This window comes from Rana temporaria, chromosome 12 (assembly GCF_905171775.1).
Source record: "Rana temporaria chromosome 12, aRanTem1.1, whole genome shotgun sequence".
NCBI classification, from domain to species: Eukaryota; Metazoa; Chordata; class Amphibia; order Anura; family Ranidae; genus Rana; species Rana temporaria.
The window spans coordinates 137861719-137875879 of NC_053500.1; the positions used below are offsets into that span (position 1 = coordinate 137861719).

A 14161-nucleotide genomic window follows, 5' to 3' on the forward strand; every position below is an offset into this window, starting at 1 on the left:
TGTATTTTATTTTTTAAATACTATCACCACCAGTCAGTTTCCCTTATCAGTGCCAAACCAATCATATAATAACACTGTACTGCTCTGGGGACAGTATGTAGAAAAAAAAAAGGAAAACAAATTGGAAAAAAAGGAGTACAAATGTATTTATTTTGTTATTCTTTTAACAGACTATCACCATTCAGTGTTCCTAATTACTACCACACCAGTCATATGGTGACACTGTACTTCTCTGGTGAAAGTAAGTAATAGAAAAAAAAATGTAAAACAAGTAGAAAATGGTATAAATGTTATTTTTTTTTTTACATATTATTACCAGTCAGTGTCCCTGATCACTGACACACCAGTCATATGGTGAAGCTGTAGTGCTCTGGTGACAGTATGTACCATTTTATTTATAAAAAAAAAAAAGGTTAAAATCTTTAAAAAAGGTACAAATGTATTTATTAATTTGTATTACATATTATCACCAGTCAGTGTCCCTTATCACTGCCACACCAGTCATATGGTGATGCTGTTCTGCTCTGGTGACACTATGTAAAAAAAAGAAAATGTTAAAAAAAAATTATGATTTTTAAAAATGGTGAAAAGTACCAATGTATTTTATTTTAATTTTTAAATACTATCACCACCAGTCAGTGTCCATGATCACTGCCACATCAGTCATATGGTGACGCTGTACTGCTCTGGGGACAGTATGTAAAAAAGTATTTTCTTAAAAAAAGGTTTAAAATCTTTAAAAAAAAAGTACACTTTTTTTTTTTTTAAATACTATCACCAGTCAGTGTCCCTGATCAGTGCGTCACCATATGATTCACGTGGCAGTGATCAGGGGCACTGACTGGTGATAATATTTTAAAAAATAAAAAATACTGCTATGATGATAGTATGTAAAAAAATAAAATTGTAAAAAAAGAAAAAACATATTAAAAAAAAGTACAAATGTATTTATAATTTTTTTTTTTTTTTTTTACATATTATCACCAGTCAGTGTCCCTGGTCACTGCCACACCATTCATATAGTGATGATGTACTGCTCTGGTGACAGTATGTAAAAACTAAAATTGTAAAAAAAGAGGAGAGGATTTGATCTGGTATGGGGGTGCAACGATTTGTGCTGGGAGGGGGGATTTCATCAGGGGGCAGATTTGTCCTGGGAAGAGGGGGAATTTATGCTTAGAGGGAAAGCATGCATTAGTGCTCAATTTTTTTTTTTGTGGGGGTGTGCTGATACATAATGTTCATACATCTTGGGGGGGGGGGGGGCGGGACTCTAGATGACCTTGTTTCAGCACTATAAGATTTGGGTCCACTGATAAAACTGTCACTGACTGCCCAGTAAGGATGAGCTCCGGTGTGTTTGCAAATCCCACGTGCAGAGCCCGCCAGGAAGTCGGCACTGCGCTAATCACAGACATTTCCCGATCTCTGCAGCCGCGCATAAAGACAATGTCTCCCTGCCTGTGATTAGCACAGTGCAGTGCCAACTTCCTGGTGGGCTCTGCACGTGGGCTTTGTATACACGCCCTAGCTCATCCTTACTGCCCAAAATAAATATACAGTGGCACCTCGGACTGTGAGTAACGTGGTTAACGAGCGTTTTGCAAATACGAGCACTGTATTAAAAAAAAATTGTAACTCGGTTTGTGAGTGTTGTCTTGCAAAACTAGCAGGATTCAGGCCAAAGCGTTTGGCCTGAGGTGGGGGGGCACCGGAGCCAAACGGCGCAGATCACAGCCGATCTGCGTCGTTCGGGAAAGCTCGGAAATACTTTTCAGCCATTTCCGAGGCTCTCCAGTGCCCCCCCATCTCTGGCCGCATGAGGTATTGCATGCCATTGAAGTCAATGCAGAACAAATGATTTTCGTTTCCATTGACTTCAATGGGGAAACTCGCTTTGATATGCAAGTACTTTGGATTACGATGAAAAAGAGCCGCTGCTCCAGGTGTATGATAATAACCTGAGGTACAATGTCTCGTAGAGTGCCAGCCCCGGCCCGCCTCCGTGGGAGACTTGTAAGAAAATAAATGGCTTTACACCTGGGAATTTCGAATTACTTTAATTGTTCAAAGTGATAACACCAAAGACACCAGGTCACGTAGACACGTTTCACACAAACATCTTGTGCTTAATCATTACGGCAATGATTAAGCACAAGATGTTTGTGTGAAACGCGTCTACGTGACCTTGTTTTGATGTCTTTGGTGTTATCATTTTGAACAATAAAAGACAATCGGAATTCCTGGATGTGCAGCCATTTTTTTTTTTTTACAATTTTGGATTAAGAGCATTCTCCGAGGTTCCACTGTACAGCACAATATATTCCTAGTTGGTAATAGTCATTAATCCATTCCAAATACAGATCACAAATTCCAGCGGCTCGGTGAAGGTGATGGTGAAGGTGTGGAGGTGTCTGATGGGGTCACTCCGCTCATAAAAAGAGATCCGCCCGGCCTCATAATCCAGATAGATCCTGAATTTATGGCTGGTTGGCCGGTGAGGAAATAGTACAAATGTCTTTTCATGCACTATATTATACTCATCATCGTCCCTTCGCAAACACCAGGAATTTTTTTCATTCCCGATAAATGGTCTCCTGTCCATACTGGGATAACACAACCCAACTCTCCATCCAGTGGACTTACTCGTGTCCACCTCCCAGCAATGCCGCCCCGAAGAAAAACTTCTCCTGCATTGAACCTGATAGAGATGAAATCTTTTGGGAGATATCGGATAATCTAATGTTACTTCTGAAAATTTCGCCGTTTTTAAATCCATTGAAATTTGTATATCGTTAGCGGCTGTTTCCTCGTCAAGTAAAAGTCCTTCTGGTTTCTGTATACAGATGGGAATATATTTTATAAAGTCAGATAATTCCCGTAATCTGTCTCTGATGGAATCCTCATGGAAACCACCTTCGCACGGAATCATCGAGTCCATAGTAGCCTCCTGCTCGGTAGGACAGATCTCCTCTTTGTCGGAGTTCTGATCCTTCAGGACGATCATTGAGTCGGAGATGTTACACAATTCCTCAATGTGACTCATCTTCCTGGACAGCTCGTCCTTCTGGATCTCCAGTTGTTGGATTAGATTGGACACAGATTGTGAGATCTTCTCTGTCTGCATAGAAATGTCACCAAGGACTCTCTTCTCAAGTTCTTCCAGCTCTCTCCGGACATCTCTAAACATGGCAGTGACTCTCTCTGTTACACCGGCTGCTTTTATTTCTACGTCCGCCCTGCGTTCCGTCAGACTCTGGACTTTTTTCTCAGCCCATTCTTTATTGGAGGTCAACATCTCCAGATCTTTCCTCAACTTCTCATTCTTCTTCTTGGAGGCTTCATCTAGTGGTTCCACCCGGTGTAATCTGTGTTTTCCAAAAACAATGCAGTGAACACAGATACAAACCTTTTCATTGGTGCAGTAATACTCCAGAATCTTTTTATGGATGGAGCATGTTCTGTTCTCGGGGAAGTTGTTAGGATCGAATAAAATGTGTTTTGGTGACCTGATATGGGCTCTCAAATGTTTGCCGCACAGAAAACTTTCGCATTGCAGGCAGGACTTTATAGCCGGTTCAGGAGAGTCCACACAGTAAGTACAATAGATTCCCGTATCTTCCTGATCGGGCTGAGAAAAGAGCAACTTCTCCGCGATGTTACGTAGAGCTCTGGCGTTATACAGTACAGGTCGCTCCCGGAACTCCTCTCTGCACTCCGGACAGATATAAAGTCCAGACTCCTCCTGAGTGTCCATCACATGGTCAATACATTCCCGGCAAAAGTTGTGTCCACATCTCAGCGATGCCGGATCCTTAAAAATGTTCAGACAGATGGAGCAGCTCAGATCCTCTCTCACATCAGTAGATGCCATTGTAGCCAACACAAGGGGAGACGAAACTGAAGGTTTGTTCAACTAAGATGAGTAGAATATTGTGCGAGAAGAGTCACCTGGGCTTCACTTGTCCAGCTCACGTTTCGAAATCTCAAATGTTTGAAGAATTTAAAGAAGTTTGTAGATCTGATCTGACTTTAGCAGCTCTTGATGGAGTTTAACACTCTAAGGTTGTCAACACGTCTGCAAGTCCGAAATGCAAATTTCCTTTGTATCAGTTTACAAAGAGCCGCACCAACGTTCGGCTTCTTTCGGCAACTCGTGATGCGCTGTATGCGACGGTCGGAAGCCTGTCAATCAGATAGGAACGCCCAGTCCCGCAGAAGACATACCCGGAAGCGGCGGTGAAATACGGTATGTACAGTAAAAAAAAAAAAAAAACAGCCGATTGTCATTAGGATAACTCGGCTGAATGTAATGTTAAAAATTTATTTTTGGGTGAACCCCCGCTTTAACCACTTAAAGCGGGAGTTCACCCATTTATAAATTTTTTTTTTTTCTCCCCTTAGATTCCTGCTCGTTCGGTCTAGGGGAATCGGCTATTTGTATTAAAATATGAGCAGTACTTACCCGTTTTCGAGATGCATCTTCTTCCGTCGCTTCCGGGTATGGGTCTTCGGGAGCGGGCGTTCCTTCTTGATTGACAGGCTTCCGACGGTCGCATCCATCGCGTCACTCGTAGCCGAAAGAAGCCGAACGTCGGTGCGGCTCTATACTGCGCTTGCGCACCGACGTTCGGCTTCTTTCGTAAAATCGTGACGCGATGGATGCGACCGTCGGAAGCCTCTCGGAAGACTGTCAATCAAGAAGGAACGCCAATTCCCGCAGCCCATACCCGGAAGCGACGGAGAGGACGCATCTCGTAAACGGGTAAGTACTGCACATATTTTAAAACAAATAGCCGATTCCCCTAGAGAAAACGAGCAGGAATCTAAGGGGAAAAGTGCCCTCTAAGGGTGAACCCCCGCTTTAAGGACACCTTCACGCCGATATACGTCGGCAGAAGGGCACGGCTGGGCACAGGCACTTACCTGTACGTCGCCTTAATGGCAGAGTGGGCCAGAACAAAACGGCCCAATACTTACCAGTATTACCAGAACTTAGTTTTGTTCATTGGTAAGTATTGGGCCGTTTTGTTCTGGCCCACTCTGCCATTGTTCTTGCATTTACCACTGTGACACATCTCTTTATTTATCTATTTAGATACATCCAATCCGCAATCCACCCCTGATGAGCGAGCAATGATCTTGCGAAAACGTGCGTCGGGTTTTCTGATGCGTGCATTTGTATATACTGCATTGTACAACAATTGTATCAATTTTTATTATTCTCTTTATTATGTGCTAATCCATTGGCTGAGCTATAATGCTATATTATTCATGTATGTACATCAATTTTAATAAACATTTATACTGTTACTATTTGTGTTACTCAGTGGCAAACTGTGACCACCTCATTTAAAGTCCCAAGGGCGACTCTTTTTCTGTATATGTATATAGGGATGGAAGTGCATCGCTGGTGACTGCAGACCTTTTATTTTTGTTTCCATTTGTCCACCATAATGTCGCAGTCACAAAAAAAAAATCGCTGATCGCCGCCATTACTAGTAAAAAAAAAATTATTAATAAAAATGCCATAAAACTATTCCCTATTTTGTAAACGCTATAACTTTTGCGCAAACCAATCAATAAACGCTTATTTTCTTTTCCAAAAATATGTAGAAGAATACGTATTGGTCTAAACTGAGAAAAAATATTTATTTTTATATATTTTTGGGGGATATTTATTATAGCAAAAAGTAAAAAATTTAGAATTTTTTCAAAATTGTCGCACTATTTTTGTTTATATCGCAAAAAATAAACGCAGAGGTGATCAAATACCACCAAAAGAAAGCTCTATTTGTTGGGACGTCAATTTTGTTTGGAAACCACGTCGCACGACCGCGCAATTGTCAGTTAAAGCGAAGCAGTTTTGAATCGCAAAAAGTGACAAGGTCCTTTACCTGCATAATGGGCTTAAGTGGTTAAAGGGAATTTCAGAACTATCTAAGAAAGGAACATTTTTGAACTAAGAATGATAATTCTTTTTGACACAAACGAATGGCCTAAATGTAGATATTTTTATATAGTTTTCTTACCCATTATACTACAGTTTTATGACCCCCTCTGTGACTAGCACCCCCCCCCCCCTGAAGTTTATAGCTCTCCCTCTGTCTTATCTCACTAACTCTGCTGCTATCTTTATTACCATTGATTTGTATGTGTTTGTTTTTCTTTTTTTTCCCTTTCCCTTTTTTTTTTTCTTGTTTTGTTTTAACATTCTGCTAATACATTTTTGAATCAGTACTGCTTGGACCTTGAAGAAGGGGACACACCCTGAAAGCTTGTCCTGAAAAATTGTATGTTAGTGCAAATAAAAAAAGGATCACGGACAGTACTCAATTTTCTCTATCAACTTTGACTATTCTTAATCCTTATGCTGCTAGCAGTGGCAGTACGTCCATAAAGGGCGCAGGAGCGCGGCCCCCTTCTCCTGCACCGCTCTAATCACCATGGATAGATTCACGCATTGCATGAATCTATCTATGGTCGCTGCTGACACCCCCTATTCAGGTGTCCGGACCCTTTTCGGGTGCCGGACACCTGCAGGATTACATGCTGGCGCGCGCCCGTGGGGGCGCGCAGCACGGCGATTGGTGATGCGGGGTGTCAGTCTGACACCCTGCATCTCCGATCTCGGGAAAGAGCCTCCGGCGGAGGCTCTTTACCACGTGATCAGCCTTGTCCAATCACTGCTGATCACGATGTAAACAGGAAGAGTCGTTGATCGGCTCTTCCTCACTCGCGTTTGACAGACGCAAGTAGAGGAGAGCCGATCGGCGGCTCTCCTGACGGGGGGGTTCTCGCTGATTGTTTATCAGCGCAGCCCCCCCTCGGATGCCAACACTGGACCACCAGGGAGTGCCCCCCTGTGCTCAATAGAGCAAAATAGACAAAAAAAAAAACAATACATTTTTTTTTAACACAATCGATGCCAATCAGTGCCCACAAATGGGCACTTACTGGCTACATGGGCACTGACTGAAATGATGCCCAGCAATGCCATCAGTGCCACCCAGTGTCCATCTATGCCCAGTGCCCACCTATCAGTGTCTATAAGTGCCGCCCATGAGTGCCCATCAGTGCCACCAAAGAGTCCCCAGTGCCGCCTATGAGTGCCCATCAGTACCGCCTATGAGTGCCCATCAGTGCAGCATTCCAGCGCCGCCTATCAGTGCCCATCCGTGCCATGTCATCGGTGCCCATCAGTGCCGCCATATCAGTACCCATAATTGAAGAAGAAAACTTATTTACAAAAAAAAATAACAGAAAAAAATAAAAAATATATATTTTTTAAAAATGTCGGTCTTTTTTTTTTAGTTGTTGCGCAAAAAATTAAAATCGCAGATGTGATCAAATACCACCAAAAGAAAGCTCTATTTGTGGGAACAAAATTATAAAAATTTCATTTGGGTACAGTTGTAGCGCGACCGCGCAATTGTCATTCAAATTGCGACAGCGCTGAAAGCTGAAAATTGGCTTGGGCAGGAAGGTGCGTAAGTGTATGGAAGTGGTTGAGTAGCTGGGAAGGTGTACTGATTGCATCTATTATCTTGTTAATAGACCTCTTTCCCCATACGTCTGACCTCACTGTGTATACATGACAGGTACTCATTACATAGTAAAAAGATGAAAAAGCAATAATCACAGAGAACTAAATTTTATTTTTACAATGACAATTTATCCATCACCTCTGTTATTACATAATAGAAACACATTAGTTGTGTAAATAGATTTTATTTATTTTTTTAATGTTTTTGTAAGTTTTCAACATGTTAGGATTTATACGCAACATTTTCAGAGTGATAATAATGTTTGAGGCTCCATTCACATTTATACGTGTTGCTTTTGAGCATTTTTGCAGTGCTTTTTGCGTTTTTTTAGGCTCCATGCATACTAGCGTTTTTTTTAAGCTCCTAGAAGCTGTTCTTAGCATTTTTGTTCTGCTTCTAGAAGCTAAATAGTGTTATCCTATGTGTCCATGCACACTATTTTAGGCTATTAGCGTTTTTGGGGGTTCAACGACTAGGAGCAGGGAAAAAAAGAGGGTTTACTTCCCCTTTAATGCTCCAATAATGCTAAAAGATAATGTTACTAGAAGCTGACACAATAAATGCTATTATCTGAATTTTTCATCCAGCATTTTTTTTGTAGCTGTTTTTGGGCTTATGAAAAGCACTAGTGTGGAGCTAAGTGGGATTTTGCCGTGATTGGCATTTTTTATTTTTTTATTTGTTGTTGGGCAGATTTAAAAAAAAAAAAACGGAGATTGCAGCAAAATCGCAGTGCAGAAACGCACTACATGCTTTATCTGCAGCTTCTTCATTAAAGTCTATTGAACCAAAAACGCAAAGAAAAGCAGCGTTTTGTGTTTAACCACTTCCCGCCCGGCCTATAGCAAAATGACGGCCGGGCAGTGGTTCAGTTATCCTGGCTGGGCGTCATATGACGTTCAGTAGGATAAGCCGCGATCGGGGGCACGCAGTGTGGCGATTGTTGGTGTAATGTGTTAGTCTGACACACCGCATCACCGATCTCGGTAAAGAGCCTCTGACAGAGGCTCTATACCACGTGATCAGCCATGTCCAATCACGGCTGATCACGATGTAAACAGGAAGAGCCGTTTATCGGCTTTTCCTCACTCGCTTTTGACAGACGCGAGTAGAGGAGAGACGATAGGTGGCTCTCCTGACAGGGGGGTCTGTTCTGGTTGTTTATCAGCGCAGCCACCCCGCGGATGCGCGCCCAGGACCACCAGGGATGCCCACAAAGGAACTCCAACAGGTGTGCCACCCTAGACCACCAGGGATATGTCAATCAGTTCCCAGGCAGCTGCCAAGCAGTGCCCATTAATAAGGCCTGCCAGTCCCATCAGTGATGCCTATCGGTGCAATCTATTGGTGCCAGCCATCAGTGCCGCCTTTCAGTGTCCATCAGTGCTGCCTATCAGTGCCCAGCAGTGCCACCTATGAGTGCCCATCATTGCAGCCTTTCAGTGCCGCCTATCAATGCCCATCGTCAGTGCCATCTCATTGGTGCCCCCTCATCGGTGCTGCCTTATCAATGCCTGTCAGTGCAGCTTATCAGTGCCCATCAGTAAAGGAGAAAACTTATTTTTTTACAAAATTTTATAACGGAAACAAAGAAAAATTGTAGTTTCTTCCAATTTTTTTGTCTTTTTTTATTTGTTTAAAAAATATATATAAACCGCAGAAGTGATCAAATAGCGCCAAAAGAAAGCTCTATTTGTGGGAACAAAATGATAAAACTTTTGTTTGGGTACAGCGTGGCACGACTGCGCAATTGTCATTTAAAATGCGACAGTGCTGAAAATTGGCCTGGGCAGGAAGGGGGGGAAAGTGCCTGGTATGGAAGTGGTTAAAAAAAGTCCCTGACCCTTTCCAAAAGTGCAGAGACACAATAATTAATTAATGTGAACGTGTTCCATAGGAAACCATGTTAAAAATAATGTCATGAGTTTCTGCAAAAAGCATGAAAAAACGCATTGATGTGAATGGAGCCTAAGGTACTAGAACCTCTATCAGCCAATCAGATCTCACCTATTGCCAGGTCAGAGCCTGCTGGTTCAAAGAATGATGATGATTTGTTGATGGGGGTTACAACACTTTACATAAGTCGTAAAACTGCAAAAAAAATTACAAATTGATTTGCAGAATAGGATAACATGTATTTTTACCTGACCATAATATAGAAAATACGTAGGATACCCTCTATACAGTAAAAACATTATAGTGTATTTGTTCTATACAGTTGGTATACAAAAGAATCCCCCCCCCCTTTTTAAAATAATCATATTTTGTTGCTTTGCAGCTGGAAATTAAGACAGACACAGTCTTTGTTTTATCCAGCTGTAGTTACTCATTGCAACTTATGATACCCAAGTGAGAAATATAACACATGTAAAAAATCTAAATCAAAAACACAATCACTGAGTTGGAAAAAGGATCACCCTCCTCCTAAATAGGGTATAGCTAATCACCTTCTAAATGGCACACACATTATTTCCTGGAGCATTTCAGTCCCTGCACCTGAAGCACTCATTCAACAATGGTTGGTAAGGCAATGTCAAAAGATCTCTTAACCACACACGCACATTTACGTCTACGCAATGGCACAGGCAGGCAAATGGGCGTACGTGTACGTCCCTTTAAATTTGCCACCCAGCAGGCACGTATGCCCGCCGCGTGCCTCGTGAGTGCGCTTGCGGGTCCCGGGAACTCGATGTTCCCGGGCGGCCCGCGATTGCGGTCGGCAAAGGCAGAATAGGGGGATTCCCCTGTTCTGCCTAGTGACATGTCACTGATCGAATGTTCCCTGTGATCGGGAGCAGTGATCAGTAACGTGTCATTTGTAGCTCCTCCACCTAACAGTTAGAATCACTCCCTAGGATACACTTAAAGGGTCACTAAAGGAAATATTTTTTTTTGCTGAAATGACTGTTTACAGGGTATAGAGACATAATAGTTAACTGATTCCTTTTAAAAATGATTAAAAATAGATAAAAACCAATCATATAATGTACCTGCAGTTTAGTTTCGTTTTTGCTGTTGTTTCCTGGTTCTCTGATGTACAGAGACAAAGAGCCAATAGAGGGCAGTGATGCTTTGTAAAACGAAACTGGATTGGTGCTGACACACAGTAATCACACCTCCTTGATTAGTCACCACAGTGAGAAATCTCCCAGTACTGTGGTGATCAGGAAACAGACAACCAGGAAGTGTCCAGAACAGAGAGGAATTACAGCAACATCAAAGCAAAAACGAACAATGAGGACATGAAACCAGGACTGCAGTAAGGTAAAGGAAGCTATTTAGCTAAAAAAAAAATTCCTTTAGTGACCCTTTAACCCCTTCAGGGTCACCTAGTTGTTAACCCCTTCACTGCCAGTGTCATTTTCACTGTAATCAGTGCATTTTTATAGCACTGATCGCAGTAAAAATTACAATGGTCCCAAAAATGTGTCAAAAGTGTCCAATGTGTCCGCCATAATGTCGCAGTCACAATAAAAAATGCAGATCACCGACATTACTGGTAAAAAAAAAACAATATTAATAAAAATGCCATAAATCTATCCCCTATTTTGTAGACGCGATAACTTTTGCGCAAACCAATCACTTATTGCGATTTTATTTTTTTTAAACAAAAATATGTAGAAGAATACGTATCGGCCTAAACTGAGAAAAAAATTGCTTTTTAAAAAACTAATTGGAGATTTTTATTATAGCAAAAAGTTTAAAATATTGCTTTTTTTTCAAAATTGTCGCTCTATTTTTGTTTATAGCGCAAAAAATAAAAACCGCAGAGGTGATCAAATAACACCAAAATAAAGCTCTATTTGTGGGGAAAGAAAGAACGTCAATTTTGTTTGGGAGCCACGTCGCACGACCGCGCAATTGTCAGTTAAAGCAACGCGGTGCAGAATCGCAAAAAGTGTTCTGGTCTTTGGCCAGCCAAATGGTCCGGGGGTTAAGTGGTTAAGCTGTTAGAATTCGCTCTGAAGCTCCAGCCATAAGGTGATGTTTTTTTTACAGGTGGAGTCTGGTGGGCTGAGGCACTTCTTGGCTTGATATTAAAGGGGAGTTCCAGCCATTTGTGTGTTTATTAAAAGTCAGCAGCAACAAAAAGTGTAGCTGCTGGCTTTTAATAAACAGGCACTTACCTGCTCCAGCGCTCCAGCGACGCGCCGGCCGGGGCTCCGCTCCTCTCCCCCCCTCCCCGACCGGCGTCTTCATCTTCAGTGTGGGCACCCGGCCGTGACAGCTTTCGGCTTCACGGCCGGGCACCCACTGCGCATGCGCGAGCGCGAGCGGCGCGGCACTGCGCATGCGCGAGCGGCGCGGCCCGGCGCCGCGCCGTGTAATTGGCCAGGAGATCGCCTAGGACCTGTGACGTGTCCTAGGCGATCGCCAACAGCAGCCACTTCCTGAAGGCGACTAAGCTTAGTCGCCTACAGGAAGGAGGAAGTGGGACAGGAAGTCCCACTCGTGCTGAAGCCCCCACTCCCCCCCCAAAAAAATTACATGCCAAATGTGGCATGTAAGGGGGAGAGGAGTGGGTTAAGAGGAAGTTCCAAATTTGGGTGGAACTCCTCTTTAAGTGCTGTGATATTTTCACCATCATTTTTGCTTTGGAAGTGCTAAAACTGTCACTGAACACACAGAATGAAGCATACAGCACAATATATTCCTAGTTGGTAATTGTCACTGATCCATTCCCAACAGTGATCCCAAGATGGAGGGGCTCGGTGAAGGTGGTGGTGAAGGTGTGGAGGTGTCTGATTGGGTCGCTCAGCTCATAAAAGGAGATCTTCCCGGCCTCATAATCCAGATAGATCCTGAATTTATGGCTGGTAGGGTTGTAAACACATGATATATATGTTTGATTATGCACCGTAGTATACTTATTATTATAACGTCGCAAACACCAGGAATACTTATTATTCCCAATACACGATTTCCTGTCCATACTGGGATAACACAACCCGACTCTCCAGCTAGTAGAATTACTTGTGTCCACCTCCCAGGAATGCCGCCCTGAAGAAAAACTTCTCCTGCTTAGAACCTGACAGTCCCTAAATCTTTTAGGAGTTTCTGGACGATTTAATATTGCTGCTGACCTGGACGCAGTTTTCAAATCTCCTGAAATCTTTATATTATTAGCAGCTGTTTCCTCATCAAGTAAAACTCCTTCTGGTTTCTGTATACAGACGGGAAAATCTTTTATAAAGTCAGATAATTCCTGTAATCTCTCTGTGATGGAATCCTCATGGAAATCACCTTCCCTCGGAATCATTTTTTCCATATTATCCTCCTGCTCGGTATGACAGATCTCCTCTCTGTCGGAGTTCCGATCCTTCAGGACGGTCATTGGGTCGGCGGTTTTACACAATTCCTCAATGTGACTCATCTTCCTGGACAACTCGTCCTTCTGTATCTCCAGTTGTTGGATTAGATTGGACACAGATTGTGAGATCTTCTTCTCCTCCATGGAGACCTCACTCAGGACTCTCTTCTCAAGTTCTTCCAGCTCTCTCCTGATATCTCTGAACAGGACAGCGACTCTCTCTATTACACCGGCTGCCTTTTTTTGTACATCTGTTTTACGTTCCTCCAGACTCCGGACTTGTTTCTCAGCCCATGCTTTACATGAGGTCATCATCTCCAGATCTTTCCTCAGCTTCTCCTTCTTCTTCTCAGAGGCCTCATCCAGTTTCTCCACCGGGTGTCCTTTGTGATCTCCCTCAGCAATACAGTAAACACAGATACAAACCCTTTCATCGGTGCAGTAATACTCCACAATCTTTTTATGGGTGGAGCATTTTCTGTTCCCCGGGGAGTTGGTGGGATCGGATAAGACGTGTTCTGGTGACTTGGCATGGACTCTCAGATGTTTGCCACATAGAGAACTTTCACAGAGCAGGCAGGATTTTATAGCGGGTACAGGGGAGTCCACACAGTAAGTACAATAGATTCCCGTATCTTCCTGACTGGGCTGAGAAATAAGGAACTTCTCCGCTATGTTCCGTAGAGCTCTAGCACTAGACAGTACAGGTCGCTCCCGGAACTCCTCTCTGCACTCCGGACAGGTATAAAGTCCGGAAGCCTTCTTAGAATCCAGCACACGGTCAATACATTCCCGGCAGAAGTTGTGCCCACATCTCAGAGTTACCGGATCTTTATAAATGTTCAGACAGATGGAGCAGCTCAGATCATCTATCAGATCAGCAGACGCCATTGTAGCCTGCAGGAGGAGAAATGAAAGTGAAAGTTTGTTCAACTTCTGCTAAACAAGACGTGTAAAATAATATACAGGAAGAGTCACCGGAGCTTCTCATGTCCAACTCACCTTTCCATGACCAGTCCAGGCACACACTCCAAGATCTCAGATATTTGAAGATTGTAAACACAGTTTCGGGGATCTCAGATTTTTTCTACCTCGTAGCAGCTCTGGATGGATTTATCACATTCCAATGCTGCAAGTCCCCAAATAATAACTTCCTTTGTATCAGTTTGAATATTGATCTCACTGCTCTTTGGGGTCTTCTTCAGATCTCTCTCTTTTGTTCGGAGATTCTGTTCCGGCTTTCCCCTCCGATCCACAGTCAGAAACACTTCGACTTCCTCGTCATGTCACCACTGCCCCACCC

General features: G+C 42.9%; 2 protein-coding genes across 2 annotated transcripts; both read right to left on the reverse strand.

The window, feature by feature from the left end:
- Positions 1-2326: 2326 nt before the first annotated feature.
- On the reverse strand, positions 2327-3874 carry LOC120918383 (E3 ubiquitin/ISG15 ligase TRIM25-like). Its single transcript, XM_040329927.1, has one exon. The coding sequence runs from the start codon at positions 3872-3874 to the stop codon at positions 2327-2329; it is 1548 nt and encodes a 515-aa protein (XP_040185861.1).
- An 8239-nt stretch (positions 3875-12113) lies between these two features.
- On the reverse strand, positions 12114-14161 carry LOC120918997 (E3 ubiquitin/ISG15 ligase TRIM25-like). Its single transcript, XM_040330937.1, has 2 exons — positions 13861-14161; positions 12114-13755 (listed from the first exon to the last, which is right to left on the reverse strand). The coding sequence occupies exon 2, from the start codon at positions 13747-13749 to the stop codon at positions 12202-12204; it is 1548 nt and encodes a 515-aa protein (XP_040186871.1). The 5' UTR covers positions 13750-13755; positions 13861-14161; the 3' UTR covers positions 12114-12201.

What these genes read in the sequence shown, in the direction of transcription:
- LOC120918383 (XM_040329927.1), bottom strand. Translation starts at nt 3,874, where the DNA reads ATGGCATCTACTGATGTGAGAGAGGATCTGAGCTGCTCCATCTGTCTG.
- LOC120918997 (XM_040330937.1), bottom strand. Translation starts at nt 13,749, where the DNA reads ATGGCGTCTGCTGATCTGATAGATGATCTGAGCTGCTCCATCTGTCTG.